The sequence below is a fragment of the Apaloderma vittatum genome, unplaced genomic scaffold (assembly GCF_000703405.1).
Source record: "Apaloderma vittatum isolate BGI_N311 unplaced genomic scaffold, ASM70340v1 scaffold21130, whole genome shotgun sequence".
In the NCBI taxonomy this organism is placed as follows: Eukaryota; Metazoa; Chordata; class Aves; order Trogoniformes; family Trogonidae; genus Apaloderma; species Apaloderma vittatum.
This window is the reverse complement of record NW_009696502.1, coordinates 6,995-30,191: the sequence shown is the minus strand read 5'-3', so window position 1 is coordinate 30,191 and position 23,197 is coordinate 6,995. Positions and strand designations below refer to the sequence as shown.

Here is a 23,197-nt window from a genome sequence, read left to right as displayed (position 1 = left end):
TTCTGAAGCCAGGGCCAGTTCAGAGGCAGAGATGCCGTCAGGTCTCGAGACGTGAGACCAGCTGGGCAGCGCGAGTTCATCCCAGCCTGGCCGCGTTTCATACACACAAACACGGAGTGTGCGGCAGCAGCGCTGGCAGAGCTGGGCTGTGGATGCTCAGACTCCTGGGGATCAGTTTGGGCTGCAGCGTTCGTGGTATTAATCGTAAGAAATCTAAAACCTCATGATTTATTTTATTTTGCTGTTGACCAAGGTGAAAGTAGAATGAGATCCTGAAGCTAGAGCCAAAGTGATGCTCGTATTAAGAGCTTACTTACCCAGGAAAATTATTTTGCTTTGATGCAGATTATAAGAGCTTTCACTGAGGGTTGAGTGTGACTCGGAAGGGGAGCAGGGAAGTGAGTTTGTCCTAATTTAATCTGTAAGCACTGATCATCACTTGTAAATTAGGGCAAGGAAGAGATTTGGCACCACAGTGATGTTTAGTGATCCCAATTGCGGCTCTACACTGCAAATCGCTGGGCTCCGAGCCTTAAAACTGACTCAAAAGGAAAGACTGTGATGGTGTCTTTATGTGATTTTATTTCAGACTTTGTGAGCCTGCTCTTTGAAGCATTGCTCTGCAAACAGAGGCGCTGGGAAGTCTTTTGCCAGGAACTGTCTAATCAATCACTCTGTTCTGTTATTTGGGGCTTTGAGGGGTGGGAAAAATGATGATTTCACAAAAAGACTTAAACGAAAATCAAAGCAGCTGATGAGAGTTGTCAGCCTGGCCCTGTTACCTCAGCCACCCACAACCTGATGTCAGAGTTTGTAGAGCCCTACAAAAAAGCCTTTCCCATTACAGCAGGATGCTCTGAGGTTTGTTTTCTAAAACTCACAAACCCCCTCACATGCTGTTATTCTTCTGGTACAAATAAACGAACATTACCAATACAGTCACTGTGCTTTTCAGCAACACAGCCTTGACAGAGGCAATTATTTGACATAACTGTGAAGCTGTCCCTAACTGGACAGAAATTTTCTAATTTGAGCTGCTGGCGAACCTCCTGGTTTTAAGGAAAAAAAGATCTTTTCCTTTATACCAAGATCAGTAATAGCAGTTGAACATGAGAGGCAAGAATTGGTGTAATCAGTCAGGTTTTGCGTTCGGTGGATTGCAACTTGTTCAGCTAGACCAGGTCTAATTAAGATCTCACTCTGCACTAAGAAATTAACTGCATTTAAATCCAGAGATTTATACAGTTGTAAAAATATTTCAGAAAGATCAGTAATGGGGAATCTTGATAATTCTTTTTTTTTTTTTTGAGAGCTTTTCTCAATTCCTTTCAGTTGTAAAAAAAGTCCTTTGGGTGTCTGTTTTTATGGTGCATGTTGCTCTCGGACTTTGACGTTTGAATGAGGAAATATGATGTGCTGCAGTATTTAAAATAATTTATATTTCATGCCCTACAAACGTGAGATTGTTTCCTTAAACATTCAGCAATCTCATGTGAGGAACAAAACTGATTTATAACATGCTGGTTATTATCTTGCATGGTTTTAGACCTTTGTATTCTTGAAGATTTAGGGATATAAAAGCCAAAAGATTGAAGAGAACCTCTTGCAAGGATCGTTTATTCAGAACCCCCCAGGTATGTAATTCATTTAGTACCAAATACATATAAAACCAATGTCTATATATAGAGTGAGCCTATTTTCCTAGACCATCAGATAAGCAGAGACGGAGACACATTATTTATCTCGCTGATTTAAAGTGTTTTTGAATCAGGACTCAAAACATATAATCATAAAGCAGAGGAGATCTGGGAGAGGGGCGGGGGGAATATTTTGTTGGTATTTTATTTTTGATGGTGTTGATTGCCAGCAGTAACAAGGAGGAGGTTGTTAGTACAAACTATTTGCTGTTATTCGCCGTTAATAATGAACAACGGGTTCCTGTGCTTTGCATGAACACGAGCAACAATTTGTACCGCCCAAGCAGGTGCTCAGGCTGGAGGACCACAACTTTCCTACCTGACAAGAAGGGCTACTTCTATTTTTTAGTGTCACCTGCTAGAGCCCAAACACCAGACAAGACAAGAACACCAGAATTTTCTTTCATGCTTTTTTTTTTTTTAAAACTTTTCCCATGCTCAAGCTGTGTCTCGCATCAGGGCACAGCCTGGAGGTGGTGCCGAGCTCTTCCAAATTTCAAATGTGTCTCTGCCAAACCTCTCTTTGTCAGTGACTACGGTGTTGAAATTCACTTCTGCCAATGAGTTGCCAAAGTCCAGACATAACTTTTTTAGTACAGTTTATTTCCCACACAAAGAAGGTCTCATATGCCCCTCACCATCGCCAACTCTCCACATTTCTGGACAGATTTAATGTAAGGATAACGTAACATCCCATGGTGCCCACCAGTCAAAAGCAGGCTCTGGTGTCCTCTTTTTGACTTCCCTAGGAAAAATTTAGTCTTTTTAACGCATAGGTTTTATTACCCCATTTTTCATGATGACACTTGAGCATCCTGTGTAGGTCAATTACTTTAGTCTTAGCACTTTTTAGAGTTTGGGATGACTCAGTATTGGGAGCTATGAACAAAAGGGAAAAGAGAAAATGGTTCTAAGCTCCTGCAAAGCTTCAGTTCCTACACCCAGTGTCAAACTCGTCTCATCCAGTGGCATTTGTTTAAGATGGGCAAGAGTCTTGTTCGAAGTGTTTTTTTTATTTTTGCCTGGGAAAACTGGTTAGAATAAACTATGGAAGAAAATTCCTCAGTCTTGATTCAGTTTAGATTTGGGGGGATAAGGGAATGTATTAGTCCAGAATAAGGAACTTGAGTCAAACCTCTATCTTGATTTAAAATTCCTTTTCCTCCAGAGCAGCCTCAGCATGGGAAGCTGCTGTGGGTGTCCTTACTGAGGACAGCTGGGCACAGGGACAAGCTCTCCAGTGTCGACATGAGCTTTGTGGCCAGCACAAGTGACATCCGAGTTTGCATGCTCCAGGGATCAATACATTTCTCCCTTAATGACTTTTGTCAGTTCTGTATTTTTCTTAGAGTCCTTGCACGTGGCTGGCAGGTGAAGCCAGGTACAGAGTGAAGATGTTTTGATGGGGAGAGTAAGAGGGGGAAATGAAGAGAGGAGGGAGCAGAGAATGTCTCTGATCTCAAATTGTTGTTAATACAGGTCCAAGGTGGATGTGTTTGTTTTTTTCCTTTCACTGATAGAAGGGAAAATCTAGATGTTTTTTTACAAGGTACTTTTCAGAAAACCTCAACATCTCCTTTTTAAAAAAATGTCTTACTGTTCCCAGAGGTCTTTCAATTCCATGCAAACACAAGCCACTAAGAAGAGAAGTTTCCACCTGACAAGGAAGTGAATGGTTCTCTCCTCTTCACATATTGCCTCAGGGCAGAATTATGTGCCTTGATATAAAATTAGTTATTAGTTTAAAAGGGAAACTTAAAGCCTTTTAGAAAAGTTGAGAAGCCAGAGCTGATAATATTAAAGCCCAGGGCGTAATTTCCCCTGTATGCTATGTTGTTAAGTGGTGTACGATAAATTGCACCACTTCTGCGCTACATAACTTTACAGGAACCAGAGGTTTTCAAGGTGTTTAGGGAAAGGAAGGGTGGGAATTATGTTGTGGCTGGGGCAATGCAGCTCTGCTCCAGGCTTATGGGATTCTCATTCCTGACTGGTAAATGTGCAAGTTGTTTTGCACCAGATTGAACAGCAACAGCTCAAAAAGAGTGGTCTGGTTTCTGGGTTAGTCTGGGATGGGCAGACTGGCCTCTGAGCAGTGCAGAGGATGGAGAAACCTGAGTTTCTCATAGCCAGCAGCAGTTCAAGCTAAGGGGAACCCCTGGTCCTCTGTGTGAGGTCAGATCCTGGCAGGACACAGCCCCCACTGCCTTGAGGGGTCTGCAGGCTTGGGAAGCAAAAAGGGCAAAGCACCCTGAGCCTTCTATAGTGAAAACTTAAGTGAGAGGTAAAACCCATGGGAGAGTTTTGGAGACTGAAGTAGTAGTGCCAGCATTGCAAAACCAGAAGGAGCGGGACCCTGGCAGGGTCTGGCACACGGCACGGCATGGAGCCATCACAGCCTGGTGCTGCAAAATGGAGGTACCTAGGAGGGAGAGAAAGAATTTTGGTGTCAGGGATGGCAGAGTCACCAATGTGGCCCTGAGGGACTGTGCAGAAGGAAACCACCCCCTCTGGAGGTACCAGCTCCAGGCACTGCACCCATGGTGAGGCACCATCCCCTGCGCCGGGCAAACGTCACGGGATCAGCCTGCAGGCTCTCGGCAGGGGCAAACCCGGGCTGGCCTCAACACATAGAGAGATTTTCCTCTCACTTAATGTCTTCCTGAGCCTTTCCTCAGCTCCCATGTCTTTTCTCTACTGGTCCCAACTCTTGATGCACAAAACTGCTCATTCTCTCAGGCCGGACCCTATGTTACTCTCCCAGATGTATCGACAGCGGCTCAAGCTCGTAGTCTCCCACAAAGCAGGAGCTGAAACTTCGCTCTCATCTTCCTCTCAGCTGCGGCCCTTCAGCCGCCCCCAGCCACCCAGAGATATAAAAGATGCATTTGCAGATTTTGAAAATTAAAACCATTTATACAGCCAGTGGGAAGGGATCAGCTTATTTGGTTGCTTAATGAAATATAAAGATTATTTTAACCAGTGTAAGCACTATTCGACAGCTTGTGAAACACAGTGGTGGCTTGATGAATGACTTTCTCCATTAAAAAAAATGCTGCATGATGTCTTTTAAATATTTAATTTATTGGGGTTGGAGTGTGCTTGGAGCTGACAGTTAAACAGGAGCTGTTTGCGGTTTCAGTTAACTTTGCTTACCAGGCTGAACAGTCTCACTCAGTAAATTCCCTCATTTTATACACTGAATCTGCGACGATACATTTGCTGCATGAGTGAGTAGGAGGTTCTGGCTGTTGTCTGCACTGCAGCACGCCTGGCAGTTACCACTAAAGCTGTGATGGGTATTGATGCCCGTCCCGAGTCCATCATTATTAAGTCCCCTGCTCTTTTTTTTCTTTATGTTTGATGCACTTTCTTCTAGGCCACCCAGAAGGATTTTTTCAGACACACATGGACACAAAAACCCTATCTTTTGACAATCGAAAAAACTGAAATCTTCCTGGAGCAAGTGTTTTACTGCAAGCAATGGGGTCCAGACACAACATCCTTGGCAGGGTCCTCAGAAGGCTGTGTAGTATGGGAAAATTCCCCTCCTCTCCCTCTTCATTTTTCCCTTAATGTGCCAGCTTGGTACACAACCACCGTCATGCAAGGGGGATTAGGAAAGAAACAGGCATTTCTGTGAGTCGGGAGTCAAAGACACTTGGCCTTCCACGTATCTCCCAGTAAGGCTGAGTCCCGGTGTGGATTCTTCAGTGTCTATTAAGCATTGAGGTCTGGCAGCAGTCCAGGGCAGTTAATAGGTTCTATGTCCTCAAATGGTTTTTGTGAAACACGCAGGAACTTAATAAGCTTTGAGACCTCCACCCCGCTGTCCAAAGCTGGTGGAACCAGCCAGCTCTATCCCAGCTGAAACCAGGACACCAGCCCATTCACAAATTACAGAATGGGAAGGCAGGAAGAAAAATGAAGTTGCAAACCTCTGGTTTGCTGCCTGTGATGGCCAGAAAAGCCAGTTCTGCTCTTGGACTGCAAAAGCAAAGTAGTGAATGACTTTCTGGCCAGCTGCAGTGGTCTCACTGGTAATGGGGACTGGGTGGCCACTGGAGGTGTCTTGGTGCGTGCTGAGCACTGCTCTGCCATGGGCTGGGCTGAGATGATGCTCTTTGGAAACGAGCTGTGCCAAAGATGGGGTGAGATGGTGCCACAGATGTTGCTGAAACCATCCAGGGTCTGGATTAGGGACCTGGGGATCTTCCCCAGATGATGGGACATGTCCTCTGTGGCCATATGAACACCATGTGTCACGGAGACATGCTCTTGTCCCACCAGCAGAAAAGCCGTGCTGTTCAGCAAAGAAACATCCCAGCTGTAATTTCACCGTGAACCCATTGCCAGGAAAATGCAAATGTCAAAATTCTGTTGGCACGTGAAGCCCCTCCCCTTGAGTAGAGAACCAACAAACATTTTTGACGTTACTTAGGTCTTTAAGATAAGTTAGAGCAGAACTACGGCATTATTGTGTTTAGGTCAGCATCTGCAACAAAAAATAGGCATTTTCATAGTAGTTCAGCTTGGAATAGCGTTGGCTTTCTCTCCTGCTAGGGTGAATAATACCTTAATAGAGTGTAGATGAAGGTTATTTTGTTTTGGCGTTATCTTTGCTTTTCTAAAAACTAGTGTAAATTTTGAAATGGAGCACCTTGAAAACTAACTCAAAAGGAATTGCCTGGACACCATAAAACAAAGCAGGTCTGATTTTTCCCTGCTTTTCAGAACTAGCTACAATATCTGCCTCAGGCACGCTTATACGCATTTTTCAATAAATTATCTATTCATATAAAATTGTCTGTCTGTACTTAGAAGTAGGAGATAGGTGTGGGGTTTTTTATATTGTTATATAGGATGTGATAGGAAAGAATGTGACTGCTAACATTATCTGTGGGCCATAAAGATTATGTAGAGCTAGGTGGGATGTGGGTCCTTTCCAACTTGAGATATCGTATGACTCTGAGATTATACGTAGGTGCTGGATAGCCGCTAATCTTTTTTTTGAATCTTAAACTAAAGAACTGGGGAGTGAATCTGGAGTGGGTGAACAGGGGGGCACAAAGAAGGTGAAGGTGGCATCAGCGTGTGTATAAGACTTTCGTGGTGTAACCACGTCTGAATCTGTCACCCTTCACCAGCGCTCTTGCTCTGAAATGATGTGATGGCAGAGCAGAAGGGACTTGGAGAAAGAGGAATGAGGCTGAGTGCTAGATTCCTAAATTATTGCTTCGTAATTACTGCAGCCTCTTTGAGAAGACAATCTTGAAGGCAGCCCTCACACTCATGACACAAAATCCCTCAGTCAAAAAAAAAAAAATCCATCCCAGAGCAACAAGGACCATCCCCAAGCTGTCAGAGCGGGCCGCTCCAGCTGCACGGCTTCCCTCCTCCGTTCCTGGGCGCTGTGACAGAAACGTGCTTGCAAGGGAGAAGCCACAAGATGCTCCAGGTCATTGCCAGACCCTAGAGTACAAAATTTCCCAGGAACTACAGCTTGATCTCTGGATGCTAAATGAGGTCACTCCACGTTTGTGCTTCCTACGTCAAGGTGGTTTGGGAGAGAATGGGAATTCAGAGCAGGAGGGGTCTGTCCTCCGTGGTGTAAAACCTCTACTGACAAAAATGAATGTCTTTCCTAAGCACAGAGGAAACAACAGATAGTTGCTAATCCAAATATCTGCTGCTCAATGCATCAGGTTTCTTCTAAAATCATGGGAGCTGATACCTCCAGTGACCATACTGTGTTCTCAGAGTTTGCCTTGAGGACCCATCTGCTCTTTTAGTTAGTCCAGCTGGACCTGCTTCTCTGAAAGTGCTTTCATTGCACTGGCTTTCCAGACGATGATGTGCTGATGTAACGGGTGTTTTAAAAATTTTCTTTTGTGGCAAATGTTTCATAATTTCCTTTCCAATGTCTTACAAACTACAGAAACAGCATCCTGGATGCCTTCAGTCATTTCTAACAGGGAAAAATGAAGCATCACTCAGCTTTTGAGACCAATACTAGCTCAGCTTTACAGATGGTCTGTACAGAAAAAAACAGTTTGAAGCGTCATGCAGAGCCCGCAGTAGAAAAAAGCCATTAGTTTTTTGAAATAATTTCCTTGCTATTGAGCTATGAAATGTCAGTATTTATTGCAAACCTTAATTCCCTCTTTAGCCATAACATTTTCAGTCCTATTTTGCTACAGATTTATTTTCTTTTACACCACTTGCTTTTTTTTTTTTTCCATGTATCATTTGTTAAGAAAAACCTTTAGAAAATTGAATGGAAACAAATTACGCATGAGTAGGTTCAGATAAAAAAGACTATTTGACATTATAGCAATGGTATTATGGAACAGCCCACTGTAGGCAACGATAGAGACAAAATCCCAGCTGGTCCTGGGATAGAGAGAGATAAGTCGGTTCATTAAAAGTCACAATAATACGATAAATTTTATTAGGGTATGTGAAAAAAAAAATCCTTTCCCATCTTTTGTTCAGCATATCATGTGTGGGATATAGTCAGATATTGGTCTCTAAGCTTGGAAGCCAGATCGGTGTCACTGGTGCTTTAGGTCAACGAGAAGTATTTTGATTTCTGTCCCAGAACCTGTTGGAGTTGGGAGGGTGGAAGTGAGCCTTGCATGCAGAAATTTTAAGTTTGAGCTCAACGTTTCCAAAGCTCTGCTGAGACATCTGGCCACTGGAATAGCACTTTCCTAAGCACTTCTCTCCTCCGGCTGCTGTTTTTCAGGTTTATGTCACCATGCAGCACTATGGAGTGAATGGTTACTCGCTCCACGCCATGAATTCTCTGAGCGCCATGTACAACCTCCATCAGCAGGCAGCTCAGCAAGCCCAGCACGCCCCCGACTACCGGCCCTCCGTGCATGCCCTCACCCTGGCAGAGAGACTGGCTGGTAAGAACAACTCATGGCTTCTGCCGTTCCCTGGGGAAAACCAAACGAAACCAAACCAAAGCAAACCAAAGCTAAACCAAACCAAATCAAACCAAACCACCCTTGTGGCTTGCACTGGAGTGGATTGGAGTGTGACGTAGCCAATTGGCATGATGTGCTCCTGAATGCTGGCTGCATGGCCAGGTTCTGCAGGTGACACGTGCCCAATGCTGCACCTTGCTGCAGGCTGGCCTCTGACGGCTGGGGAGCCCAAAGGTGAGAGGGATGCAGTCCTGCTGTATGGGATTGAAACGAGAGCATTAAAAAGATACTGAAACATGTTTTAATAAGTGAACAACAAATAGCAGAATAATTCAGTTTCTTCTTAGTAAATAACAGCACAATGCATACGAGCACACAGTGAGCTGGATTCCTCCAGTGAAGGGCCCAGCACTTGCATCCCCTGACACCCATCTCCTGCTGTCCCAGGCCACAGCTTGTTCTTCTGTGTTGCTCCCTCTTGCAACTATTTTCCATTTACTGTTCTACCAAACACTCTTTTTGGAAAACTGTCTTCATCTGGATCTTCTTTGGGCCTCACATGGATCTATGTCTTCCTGAGAATCCTAGACCTTGGCTTGGGTGACATTTTCTTGCTGGTCCTGCTAGCTTGCTCCTTTTGTATTTTGCCTTCCATAAAAAAGCAGTTTTTAACTCTACAAAAGTCACATGCAGCTTTACCCAGAGAGTGTTATTGTGGGACAGTGGGACAGGAGCTGCTGCTCCAGAGCATCTGACCTGTTTTTCTGAATTCAGCCATGACTGTAACAGCACTACATCGATACTGGTATTAGAAGAAGTGCAAAGTCCAGATAATATTTTATGATTTGATAGGGAGAATTGTTCAAAAACAGTTGATTGAGACCTGAGAAAATTCAGTATGGTAGGGTGAATATATCCAGAGTGGAACAATCTTCCCTGACCATCTGAAAAGTACACATCTGTTTTAAGAGAGCTTTCTGTTTGTCTGATACTAAAGGAAAAAAGAAAAAGAAAATGGAGTAGCCTAGAGTAGGTAGAAAATATAATCTACCCAGACAACTTTAGCAGACTAAATTCAGGAGACATGAATCTTCATGCCTGCAATGTTCCCTCATTCAGCTGCTAGCAGTGATCTCCTTAACGTGGTTCCTCAGACCACTCACTGCTGCCTGTGGGCTCTCTGGGGAGGTGTAGGGCAGAGCTGGGAGTCACTGTCCTCACTGAAAAAGAGCCAAAGTGGGATCAAAGAGACATGGACTCTAATCCTGGCTCTATTGCTGGGGTGCAGAGTGATGACACACGGGCACTTCCCTTGCCCAGGTCGTGCACCCATTCCATCGCTCACCCTTTCAGCACACAGTTGGTCAGACAGGGGCAGATGGTCCTCAACTCTGCAATGGGCCTTTCAGACCTTGGGTCTCAAGGTGTCCTGTTCCTAGATGCAAGGAAAGATTTTTGTGATCACCTATATCTTTTACCATGGAGCACGGAGGACTTAATGTCTTTGACCCTAACTAGGCTAAAAGTAGAAGGAGATTTTTAAAAAAAAAAAAAAAGAAAAGAAAAAAGCTATTCTTCTATTTTTGACTAGGAAATTCAATTGGTTTTCTGACCTCTTATCTTTAAAATTAATAACCCGCCTGGAAGACTTTCCAAATTAAATCCCACTGTCCCCTTGTCTGCTTATCATTGGCAGGGTAGGCATTATATACCCACGAGCTGATTCCTTTGCAGTTTCTTCACATTCTGTTACTTCTGAATATCTTTCAGGTTATAGATCTCATTTGCCTTCCAGGGACAGCCAGAATAAAGCAGCACAAAAGCAAATGACCTTAAGTCAGAAAACAGAGGTTTCTGATTGTAACTGCAAAGACTCACCTGCAATTTATATTCTCCTCCTTCCACAAAGCCTGAAAACATAGTTAAAACATTAAAATAATTGCTGGGTGGCTCTTGTTGGAGTGGCCAAACTTAATGCATGAGCTGCTGCCTGCAGGGAGCTGGTAGGTCTAACCTCTACTCTAGAAATTCGGGAATATTCCAGCCTGCAGGTAGGGTGTTTAACCAGTGTCCTTTCTCCTGGTTTCTTGAACTTGAAACACAAATATTAGCTTTGGAAAACATCTTGGGGCAGCTCAAATTTTTTGTCACAGAGTATCCCTTCTCCTCACCTGGCTGCACTGAGAGCTGTGACTGAATACATCACAGACGATCTCTTTGCCTCCAGAATGGCAGCTGTTACCAGTGTCTTAACTCCCCAGGAAGCTCCGATATCTTGAACACAGAAGTCTCTTGTATGCAACCAACGCTGTATTGTATTTGGCCAAAAACCTCCAGCCTGATCACGTCTTTTCCAGGTTGCCAAAACCTCGCAGCTTTGGCCATCACCCAGAAAGGCGCTGCAAACGCTGACCTAGAATGAAACAGCTGGAAGTTTGGAAGAGGAATGTTTGAGCAGTGCAACGCCGATTTGCTACGCTCCTTAGCCAGCGTATTTGGAACCTGGCTGTATGGCTCTGGTGCTGGCCTGACAGCAGGTTTTGTTTTATTGTTTAGATTCATGCCACGATGCTCGTGACAAAAGCGCAAATAAACAGCAGCAATAGCCTTCATCTGGTTCCGCGCAACAATAATGCCGACTTTTCTCCCTGTTAGCTTGTTTTCTAGTGTGTTCATTCCTCCCTTCTACTGGAAGGCACATTCTTAACTGAATTAAAAACGATACCAGACACTGCTCTTTCTGCATTTCCTCTTTGAGAGCAAATCTCTTGCCAGACTATTTCATTCCAACGTCGTAGCACAGCATGTCCCAACTTGCATAATAAAGGGGTTTTCTTTTTTGTTTTAAAGTAACTTATTTTCATTTATTTAAGATCTTTCTACTCCCACTAACTGTTGTGCAATAACAATGTCTCTGGTAGAATAATAAACCCTTTACTGTTGGCCTCAGATTTTCCCCAGTCTGAATTTCTTCTCTGCTCTCAATTTTGCAAGCACAGTTTGCAAAGTGAGACCTTGTGAGTAGCTCCTCTACTGAGCAGAGCTCAGCAGATGAGCTCTAGGCTTGCAATCAGTGGGGCTGGACTCGGTCCTGGCCAGCATTTCCACCCCAGATGCTGGAGAGTGTTCGAGCTCAGTAAAGCACGTGCTTTCAAGCTAAACGCACAAAGGCACATGAGCTTAAGTGCTTTCCTGAACTGGAGCCTGGAACAGCTCTCCAATATCTTGCCTTGAAGGCTACAGTGAGCTACATATGAGACACTAAAGAAGAGCCAGGTTTCTGGGAAGACACGTGTCTTCTCGTGCAGCTTCAGCCAACAAAATGAGCTCGCGGTGGCTGCGTTCAAGCTGCGCGGACTCTTCCCGCTGACCAGCCAAGTGCATCAAGGCAGCATTGAAGCCTTCCAAAGCTCTGCCCTTGGCTTCACGAGAACAGGACACGTAACACTGGACTTTTTTCCTGATTACAATGGTGATACTCCCCACCTTGAAAGACGCTTATGCCAGAGCAGGGTGTTGGCATCTGTGTGTCCTGTCCTACTGATGTTAGAGCAGATTAGCTTATTTCAACCAAATTTAGCACTAGAGTCTCAACAGTTTCCACAGCTGTTATGGAAAGAGGTTACCTCTCCAGAACAGGCTTTCTAGTCAGTCGTTTTATCTCCTCAGGCACCTCAATTAACCAGAAAAATGTATGCATGTGTTTTATTAGATCTAGAGCCATGACAAAAACCTTTTGTAAGTTTGTCTAGTTTTAGCAACTGCTTTATTCGACTGTCAGCATACAAATTCCAATAATTAAATTGGCCACTTTTCTTGTCTTCCAACGGCTGTACATTTCAAGACATCATTTTGGAGGCACGTTATGGATCCCAGCACCGCAAACAAAGGCGAAGCCGCACGGCCTTCACCGCTCAACAGCTGGAGGCGCTGGAGAAGACCTTCCAGAAGACTCACTACCCAGATGTGGTGATGCGAGAGCGACTGGCTATGTGCACAAACCTACCTGAAGCCAGAGTCCAGGTACTGATATTTTGTGATATTTTGGTGCAAGAGTGGGGATGTTTAAAAGAATATAGTGGGGTTCCCAGAGGCTTCACCACTCCCATGACCTTTCAAGATTCTTCCAGTGTAACCAGAGATTTTGGGGCAGTAAGGTTATCGAAGGTGGAACTGGGGGGATAAATTCATCCAAAGTCACACCTCTGCTAAGGAAATTCTTAATCCATGTGCACATTTTTTAAATTTAAGATTGTCTGAAGTGTACACTGGTTCTCATTTGTTCTTTCACATTTCTTTGAGAGAAATTTTAGAAACATCAGCAGAAGTCTATTTATTTATTTGCAAGGCTTTTCTGGCTTTCTCAGAAGAGGATAAACTCAACTAATTCCAGCTGCTCTTTTCCACCAGTGTCAATACTTGTAACATCTCAGGCCAAAGTTTTGTCTGAGTTTGTTTTTTGGCTTTTTTTATTTGCAACTAGTACAATATGCCTCATAACCTGATGGTGGAAAGGTTCTTGCATTACTGGGCTTTAAAAAACTGAATAGCCAGCTCTTTGGTGTGAAGTGCAAAAGTGAATAATTAGTAGAAAAAAACAGTTCTTCTATATAAACCTCAAGACATTTTGATCTTCAAATTTTTTCATTTCCTCATGTAACTAACCAAATAACACTAACAAGATTTGCAAATATTTCTTCCAATCCATGTTTACTGATATAGGTTAAAAAAGTATGGATCCTTCCCTAAATTTGGTGCCTGAATTGGCTTATTTTGAGTGTTGCTGCCATAGTTTTTGGTACATTTAAAACCAAACGGTTTTAGAAACTAACATAGACTTGACATAAGGGCTGAACATTTTTTAAAATATATTTGTTGTGCTATTTGTAGAAGCACTGGAAACATGTAGAGCTCTAAGATTCAATCAAGTGAAATGACTTGGTTTGAGTGCAGTGTTGACAACAATGACAACACCAAGGTTGCGGGTTCGATTCCTGCTCGGTCCCCATGTGTTGCCTCGTCTAGTCGAGAGGTGGCATCCCTGCCCACAACAGGGAGGTTGGACTAGATGATCTCTAAGGTCCCTTCCAGCCTAGACCATTCTAGGATTCTATGACTTTTGGGCATAGTGAGTTTGCAGTATCTCATTACTTGGGGTTCCCCTGAAGCTCCCAGGCTGAATGATGCTGAATTTGGCAGGATTCTCAGTTTTCCCCCTTGCTGTTTGTGGCACTGAAGGTCTGGTTCAAGAATCGGAGAGCCAAATTCCGGAAGAAGCAGCGTAGCCTGCAGAAGGAGCAGCTGCAGAAGCAGAAGGACTGTGAAGGGAGCCACAGTGAGGGAAAGACAGAGCCACCAGTGCTGGAGACACAGGCCACCACCCCAGACACCGAGAAGGTCCAGAGCCTCCCGAGCGAGGTAGGCGCAGACCTCAGCCTAACCTTGTCAGAGCAGTCAGCCAGCGAGTCAGCACCTGAGGACCAGGCCGACAGAGAGGAGGAGTTTAAGAGCACCTTGGACGAGGCTAAAGTGGACAAGAGCCCTGGCATGGACAGCAAGGCTTTGAACTGCAAGAGAGCAAGCCCAAAAGCAGGTAAGGGGCAGCATCTTGATGCGGGTTGGTGCCAGGACTTGGCATTTCCAAGGGCGATGCTGGTGGTTGGGTCTAGTCCCCTGTTCCCTACGGTGTGGGTGCTTTCAGGTAGGCAGCCCAGACTTATCTTCTTGTTTTCAGCACTAAACTGGACCCACAGAGGCATGATATCTATTGTAGCAGGAACACAGAAAGAACAAAGACCTTCTGCTCAGGTTAGAGCTCGGGGAGAACAGTGCCCAGTGACAGGAGGAAAGTCATTCGAGGAGGTCAGCCCCATTTCTGTGCTGTAAGATGCTAAGTATGGTACAGACGCATGTTTCTCTTCCCTGAGCTAACACATCCCCTGTCGTTTGCCCTCCTGGTGCAAGAGAGAAGCCCACGTTGCAGTCCCAACCCTCCTGGCGTGCAGATCAGCACCTGCATCCAGCCTGTAGAAATAATCCCCATTCCCTCTGTCTCCTGCCATAGAGTCCCCTATCAGCGCAACGGTGACGCCTTCATCCAGCAGTGGCCTGGCTCAGACTCACTCCTACTCCTCCTCGCCCCTGAGCCTCTTCCGCCTGCAAGAGCAATTCCGCCAGCACATGGCGGCCACCAACAACTTGGTCCATTACTCCTCCTTCGAAATGGGGACACCGTCTGCCATGCCTTACTTGGGCATGAACGTCAACATGGCACCACTGAGTTCCCTGCACTGTCAGTCGTATTACCAGTCGCTCTCCCACGCTCAGCAAGTCTGGTCCTCACCCATCCTGCAAGCCTCCAGCTCCCTTCCAAGCCTGAACAGTAAAACGACGAGTATCGAGAACCTAAGGCTCCGGGCAAAACAGCACGCGGCGTCCCTTGGTCTTGACACCCTACCCAACTGACTGCCAGATGAGCTACCACGAGAAGATGCGCTGGAGGCTGGCGCTAGACATGTCACTCCTTGAAAAACACCCCCCACCCTCATCTCTTCCCGGAGTAAGGTGCTCCCTTTCAGGGAAAACTTTGCATTTATTATCATCTGATTAGCACCGCAATTGCATCAGACATTGCTACCAGCCTGGTCTTCGCTAAATATTTAAGGAGGAAGGGGGAGAGGATGTATGTTTAGACAGATGAACTGTTCTCTGGACTGCCATGAATTAAGCCTGCAATGTCCAGGAGAAGCCCCCTTTCCTCAAGCCTGCGATAATGTGCCAACTGTGTTATATACACCTTTTTTTTGGTTGTTGTTGTTGCATTTTTTGGGAAAAGAAAAAGTCCCGCTTTGTCTTGTATATAGTTTATAATGTTGACAGCACCCATCACCTGTGTGTTACTGTCAGTGTTACAGAACTGTGACCTCTTTTGCTTTTATTCCCCGGTCCTTCTCAGTTTTAGTAGCTAGTATCAAAGTCACAAATCAACCATCTTGCCAACCTCAGCTCGTAGCTAGTTGCTCTTCTTGGGTCAGCATCTTAAAGGTGTTTATGGCAAAGAGAAACGATTGTGCACTTCATTGCTCTACTTCTCCCTTCTCTGCTAAAGCTAATTTTATAGCGGCTGGGAAAGGGTATGAAGGTGAATTTCCTGTTTAAGCACTTCCTATAAGGCAAGCATTTCTCGTTTACTTTTTAATAGCACTTGTTCAAAGACAGAGGACAAAATATTGGCCAAATGCTGCTGGCTGAGCAGAAAAATGAAAGCCAAATTCACAGGATTATTTTCGATCTAGATTTTTTCCTCTTTAATCTTCAATGACACATAAACTCCTCTATTTACAAATTACAGGCTTTTCTTTTTGGAGAGCATTTTGGTCTAGCTTTGACAATAGGGAATAATAAAAAGTTTGTATGAACTCTTGGTGTGTTCATACATCATGAATTATATGGTTCTTGGCAAAAACTTGATTAATGCAACCCGTGTCTAGAAAAAAGCTCTGATTACCAAATTCTACCTTCAAGCCCTGCAGCTTCAGAAATTGATTAGCAAGTGAAAGTGTAACAAGTGAAAAATGCTGAAATGCTGGAGGCAAAGCAGGTGAAAAGCAGGGGTTTTTATTCTCTTTGTATTTGTTGGAGCCAAGAGGGAATAGATAAACTTGCCAAAAATGTGGGGTTTGCAAGTAACCAAAATTCACCAGCTTCAAAATTGTTTCAGTGAACAATTTCAGCCACGTTTCATTGGAATGACCCGTCATTCAACCCAGGGTGGTTTTCCTTGTTGAGAAGAAATGTTTCTGCCAGCTCCAGTCATGGGGGTTGTTTTTTGCCAAACCAAATAAATCCTTTCAACCCACTGCTATTACCCTGAGCTTTAGGGAAGGATGATATCCAAAAAATCCAGGTTGACTCTGTGGCAGGTGCCAGTTTTGAATCCCACAGGTGTCAGCCGGTTCTGCCACCAACACACTGGGCAGAGCAGTGCTAATTCACTGCAGGTGATCAGCTGCTCCATCCTTGATTTTACCATGAAACACAGACCCAGAGCCTACGGCCCCTCTCGCTCCTACCTTGCTTCATACCAGGGCAGAAGCCAGGGATCAAATTACCTCTTTAAATACAGTTGTGTTTTCAGCTTCACTAATGCCTCTTAAAAACGTTTCTAACTCGTGAGAGTAGAGACATAAGGATAACAAAGTTTGATGAGAAATGGTGGTTTATGCCTCATACAGTTGCAGTGAGAACAGAGGGGGCAGCACATTGACCGTACCAGCTTCCAACTGAAATGGAGCATCTTTCTTAAATAATTCTGTTGTGACAACCACTTCAGTTTGGGGGTTTTCTCTCCTGCTTTAGTTTTCCTGACTTTGTCAAATCAGCAGAATTCTTCACTTTGCCAAAACCAAATGTATTTGTAGGAAGTAGATTTTTGGCTGTCACTTTCAAAGGAGCCTGATTAAATCAAAACCACCAAAGTACATTTGTTGTCTCCAAAAAGATCCTTTGAAAGTCCCAGCTTTCATTTCTCTTAGCCTTTCACTCAAACCAGGGACACTGGATCAAAACATTAATTTTGCTCCTCCTCCTTCCTCAAAAAGCTGTAGTCACCTTTATTTTTTCGGCCTCCCACTAACCTCAGCACATTTCTTTAGGCTATTTGTATAGAGCAACTGCAAATTTAATTAGCACTCCTCTGATGGTGTCCCCTGCTGTCAGTCTAGACTGACCTGACAAGGTGAAAAAGGGTGGTGAATGGCAGTGAGACCAGATTTGGACTTCACCTCTTTTTTTAAATAATAAAAGATGTCCATGAAGCTGCAGCTCCTGTTAGCGGATGTTTCAGGCAGAGAAGAGAAGGTTGTAGTCACTTTTGTACCATACCGGCTAAGACTGGCATCTCTGCTCTGCCTGGGTACCATAGGGCTGGAAAGGGCAATGTCAGCCCAGATCAGGGGAGATACAGCTTTACTCTAGGTCATGATGGATTCCAGAGCATCCACCACGGGAAAGTTAAAAGATGTGGATTTACACCCTGCTTCGGCAAGGCAGGGGCAGGGAGCGCAGGAGATAAGCTCATTTGATCCAGCACTAGATTTGCTGTGATCCTCCAGGAGATGAGACCTTCCCCACTGAATCATGGAGGGAAACTCTTCCCTGTGCCTCAGCACAAAAATTCATTTTAACATTCACCGTCCTCACGAGCTTGATGCCTGACCCCCTTCCTCCCTCCTGGTATCGCTGTCATCCTCACAGCAGATATGGGAACTTCCCAGACAGAACATCTGGCATGTCATTTAAACCATGGACAAGGGGATGAGGCCAGAGCAGCTCAGAAAGCAAACTGGGAGAGGAGACACCCGGATCTCCACCAGTCCCTAGGGATGTCTGGCTGGTGTCATCCTCATCTGCCGCTGTGTGGTGCAGCAGCTGTCTGAGGTGCAGCTGGCCCAGGACGAGGGCATGTGAATATCTCCTACATGGAGATTATTTCCCCTATTCTGAATCAGGATGAAAATATCTAAAATGTAAAAAATAAGCAAAAGAACAAATATATTGTTTTAAATATATATGAGCCCCTGAAGTATTTTATCCCAAGTTTGGGTTTTATCTTCTTATGGTCAAAATTAAACATCCACGATGGGAGTAAGCTTGCACATAAAGTCAAAATTGATTTAGAAATGCAAAAAAGCAAAAATTTAGGCTTCCTGCTTGCAAAAGTCTAATAATTAATTATATGTCAAAACCAGTCTCTTTCCTGCATATTGTTTTAATGCTTCTGGGACTTTGGGCTTTGTCTGACAAAAACACACCAAAAAGACCCAGAAACAAAAACACGTGGAGAAAATCCCCATCCAATTCAAGCCTGTGTACATGGTGGGAAGACCAAAGGGTGATTCTGCATCATTCCTCTTTGAACTTTACAAACCTGAACATTTTTTTAGGTGGGAAGAACTCCTGCAAATCTCCCCTGATTTGTGATGTGAGCTCTGCTCCTTCCCTTTCCTTCCACCAGCGCCAGCTATTTAGGAAAATGAGGTAGTTGACGGAGTCTCAGAAAAATATTAAATGAGGTTCCCCTGCCCCTGCTATCCAGGCAGTTTCTTCCACCACAGGCATAAAATGCCTGGAGCATAACCCAGAGTTCCTGCCTTGTCAGATAGACCAAATATTACCGGTAAAAAAACCCCCCAACCTATCTTCTCTGGATGCTGTGCCAACCTGTTGCCGGGACAGGGCATCCCTGACAGTGTTGCAGCTGCAGGAAGGTAAATGCAAAAAGAGAAGTGATGTTTTGTGTTTCGTAATGCAGATGATCAAGCTGATTTTTTAATGAAACGAATGCTTAATAAATGCACAGCATGGCACAGAGACTGGGAAAAAGGATACTCCTGGTCCTTTTAAAACAGTGATGAAGAGAGTGGAAAAAAAAAATCCCTAATCGCTATTTTGAAACAGGAATCTGGAGATTTCCTCTGCTGGTCTTTCCCCTTCCCCTGGTTTTGCTTATGTTGCCCCTCCTTGGTGAACCAGGTACGGCGCCAAAGCCTAATTAACGAATTTTGAAAGGTTTTAGCCACAGTCCTTGAAGGATCAGGGCCCAGGAGAAAATGGGTCACAGTATTCAGGGTAAGAGTTTACAGTTAAATTTCTTCTACTCTGCAAGAGGAGTCTGAGAGGTATTAATAAATCAAGGCAGTTATTTAAACAGTGCAGGAGAAATACTAAATACTACCAGTGAGAAAAGATCCAGTAATATTGCTGGGAGGCAGAAAGTGAACCTCATTTTCCCTTTTTACTTCTTTTATAGTTTTTTGTCTAACAAGTGGAAATATCCTTGGTAGTGAATACAGGAATAAAGAGGGAGAGAAGTTTTGCCTTTATTTCCACACTAAAATTCCCCATTTGCTGTGTAGGAAACACAAAAAATTCTCCCAAACACGAAAATAACGATCAATAAGCAGATCCTCCCACATCTCGTTTCTCATTGAGGTATTTCACCATGTGAAGAGTTTTAACCAGCTCTAGGTTTCTGTTCCCACCACAGTCAGCCGAAGAGATGCTCATCTTTGCTGAAGAAGCACCAAAGTGGGTGGACACAGCGGAGGCAACTGGAGCCATTTCTGTCCGTGACTGCCACGCGTGGTACTTCCACTGACATGACATTTCTGAGCAATTTCAGGACATTTCCGAAGAGTTCATATGTAAAGGATTAAATAAACCTCTGTAGAAAGGAAATGCAAATTCAAATCCACCATATTCTATTAGTTTAATTACAGTAGCTATGAAACATAACTCAATTAAGCTTGGAAAAAAGTCAATTACAGAACTTTCCTGCTGGTTTTTACAAGCTGTGTTGATTTTTCTTTTCCTCCCTCCTCACCCCTCCATGTGCCCCTTGCTGATTTTTTATGATCTGTTCTAGAGCAACATAATACATCTCCTGTTTTTCACTATTGAGTGAAAAAAATCTTTTTCTCTGAGTAGGTCTGCTCTCAGTCCAAATCCATAGCAGATGGACAAAAGGAGGTTGGTGCACTAAACAAAACAAAACCCAAACAATTTTTTGAGCAAAGCAAGATCAAACAAACATATAAAAATTTCCCTGCTCTGATGTGTGCATGTGTGACTTTCTCACCATGTTACAAAACAGCCCAGGAATGATGAACATCCTCCAGGTTCCACGGATTTTGCAGACGCCCGGACAGCAGCATCCGCATCGTGCCCTGTTTGCTCAGCCTGCCTGAGGAAGAGATGCAAAAGCTGAGATGCTAATCTCACTTCTTCTGTATGTGGGTGCTTCTCATTAAAAGTTCAGACCACGTCCCAGGTCATTGCTGGTTGCAGAGGAACCTGCTGGGACTCATAAGTGAAGACCCAGGCACTACGTAAGGTGAGACCCTCGTCACCACTGCAATGCCATAGTAGAATTATTGCACCAATCCTAGTAGAGCAATGCCACAGCTAAGGACAAAATTTAGCCCCCAAATAGATTTGTAAGGATATAAGATTTGTCACATACTAACAAAAACAATTGTATCAATTATCTTAATAGTTTGGACTCCAAGCTAAAATCCAACTGCAAGAGCTCTCTAAAACAGACAAACATTAAACCCAGAGCAAATTAAATAATGCATCTCGTGCCCTATGAACAGCCAAAGCCTTATCTAACTGCAATTAAGCAGGGCCATCTCATACAGCAGAACTTAAGATGTGTCTGTGCAATGGAAAAATAACTTTTTGGTTTATTTTCTCATACCAGGAGGCATTCAATTATTTTTTTTCCCCCAGCTTCTGACCCAAGGTGTACAATTAGCTCCAAAGTGTAACCGTGTTTGTGTGTCAAACCTATTTTGCAAAGGAGCAAAGGAGAACAAAAGGGAAATCAGAGTAATATCCTGTACAGATCGCTGTAAAATTGAGCTGTAGTGTAAGACCTTGTGCTTTAGAATTCACTATCGAGGAACTCAAATGTGTATCATATTAATTTATTCTGGTAGGTAAAAGAAGAAAAAAAAAAAGAGTTTATATTCATTTCCAAAAAGCTGCAGCATGATTCTATGTACCAATTGTGCCAGTCCTGCTTTCTGTAAAATTATTGCCTGTTTTCATATTCGGCTAATAAAAAAAAAAAAAAGGAAAATCAATTTGTGAATTCTTCATTAACAGCTAAATGAACATCAGGGGTGTAAACACAAGCAGCCTGATCTGTTTTGTACCTGAGTCTATCACTGGTGGGCTGTGAGGTGAGAAAACCTGGACCCAAAGTGTGGGTCAGGTAACGATGCCCATGCCAAAAACCATGTTCCCCTACCTGTCCCCATGGCATGGCCACGTCCCTTCTGACGGTGGCAAGTGCCATTGACTGTCCACAAGGAGATGGGGGGACCACAGTGAAAGATTTGCACAAAAAAGTGCAGAATATCAACTTCTTGCTGTTGGGACCACTGCCTGCAGCTGGTCTGGCAAGTGAAAAGCCCCCTTTGGCTCTCAGACACCAAAGAAATTGCTGCAGCAACTTGGGCAAGGCAAGAACAAGGGGTCTGCTCTCTCGTCATCTTCCAGGAGACAAATTCATGCCTGAGGAGATGATGATGGTGACCATTCTCAAATGATTGGAGCTTTCCTGCAACACTGAGAATGTCTCTATTCTTTTGATAGAAGTTCTGTCCCCTTTTCTAGGTCTAAATATGGTGAGTTGTGCTCAAGAAGATGGCAGAGAAGCTTTTACAAAGCTTGTTCCTCTACTGTGTTTCTCTCTTGAGGTTAGTTTGAACATCATCTAGGTGGGTAAGAAGTCACTAGTCATGTCAAGGGCTTTCCGTCTTGGCTAAAGGCCTAATTCACAAGTGAAGCTGATTGGAAAAAAAAGAGAAATTATGAATTTATTGAGATTTTCCCGAAGTCATCTGAAAATGAAGCTCTTGAAAAATAATCAAATTATTCCCTTTCAGTATACCATCCCCCATCAATGTGACTTCCTAGTTTATTTTCCCATCTGTAGATACATTGTAGAGGAAAAAAAAAACATAGAAGGGAAAAAGTCATTGGGAAGGAAAAGCAAGTGCATTTGCAATGATGATTAATAACTTTTCTAACATTCTCAAGAAAAGTGACTTTCTCTTAAACCAGGCAGAGAGCCAGAAACAGTGGAAATACAGACAGAGCCTGGAAACACCCTTGCCTGCGATAATTTTAATTTAAATATTTTTGACCCGGTTCCATCAGTGCCTTCAAGGACTGTTTGATCACGTGCACTCAAAGTACCAGGCAGCCACAATTGTCCTGGACTGCAACCATTGCTATTTTTTTTTTTCTGCAATAAGGGGAATATTAATCAATAGATCACCTTTTTCACCACAGTTACAGCTTTGTGATGAATAATAAAAACCCTGTGAGTAGGGAGTGTCTGTGACCTCCAAGGCCACCAAATATCTCCGTCAACTCCTGCTTCCACCGAGAGAGACATGAACAGATGAGCTATGATCACGCTTTTCCACGTCATTATCTGCAATTAACAATAAGGCCTGATTTGTCCCCTTGCACAAGATTGATGAAGTACAGGCAACCACCTGCTAAAACTGGAACCCAAACTTACAGGAAGTTTAAGGTGATGTTCTGGCCTTAAAGACCATGTCCTAAAGTTATCAAGAGGTTTGTTCCAGAAAAATACAATGTGAGGGGAAAAATAAGATTTGAAAGAGCTCCAGAGCTCAGTATTAACTGCACATGTGGCATTTTGATCCATTTCCATAAAGCATAACATAATATTTGCTAAAGAAAGAGGAGGAGGAAGGGGGAAAAAAAAAGACCACAGTTAATATTCTCCTTCGGATTCCCCATTTGCTGATTACTCTGCAAGCTGTGTAATTGGGTGTCTCTGGCAATATGATGAAATGTGCCACAAACATCAAAAAACGGTGCTATATTAAATCTGCTTTTCATAATCTCTTCTCATTTCCCAGACCTGAGACATTTTATTCAATTTTTCCTGACTAAGTTGATATGTAAAGCCATATAAACATATCAATGCAAATAAATACATATATATTTTTCAAATGCTCA

General features: G+C 43.7%; 1 protein-coding gene across 2 annotated transcripts; it reads left to right on the top strand.

Moving 5' to 3' along the window:
- The first annotated feature begins 8,457 nt into the window (after positions 1-8,457).
- DMBX1 (diencephalon/mesencephalon homeobox 1) lies at positions 8,458-15,097 on the top strand. 2 transcript variants are annotated; one of them, XM_009875122.1, is made up of 4 exons: positions 8,458-8,609; positions 12,460-12,655; positions 13,871-14,225; positions 14,697-15,097. In XM_009875122.1, exons 1-4 carry the CDS (start codon positions 8,458-8,460, stop codon positions 15,095-15,097), a joined length of 1,104 nt encoding a protein of 367 aa, XP_009873424.1. The 2 variants fall into 2 exon arrangements, with proteins under 2 accessions (XP_009873424.1, XP_009873431.1); XM_009875129.1 differs by having other exon boundaries at positions 8,458-8,611; positions 12,477-12,655.
- The last annotated feature ends 8,100 nt before the right edge of the window (positions 15,098-23,197 follow it).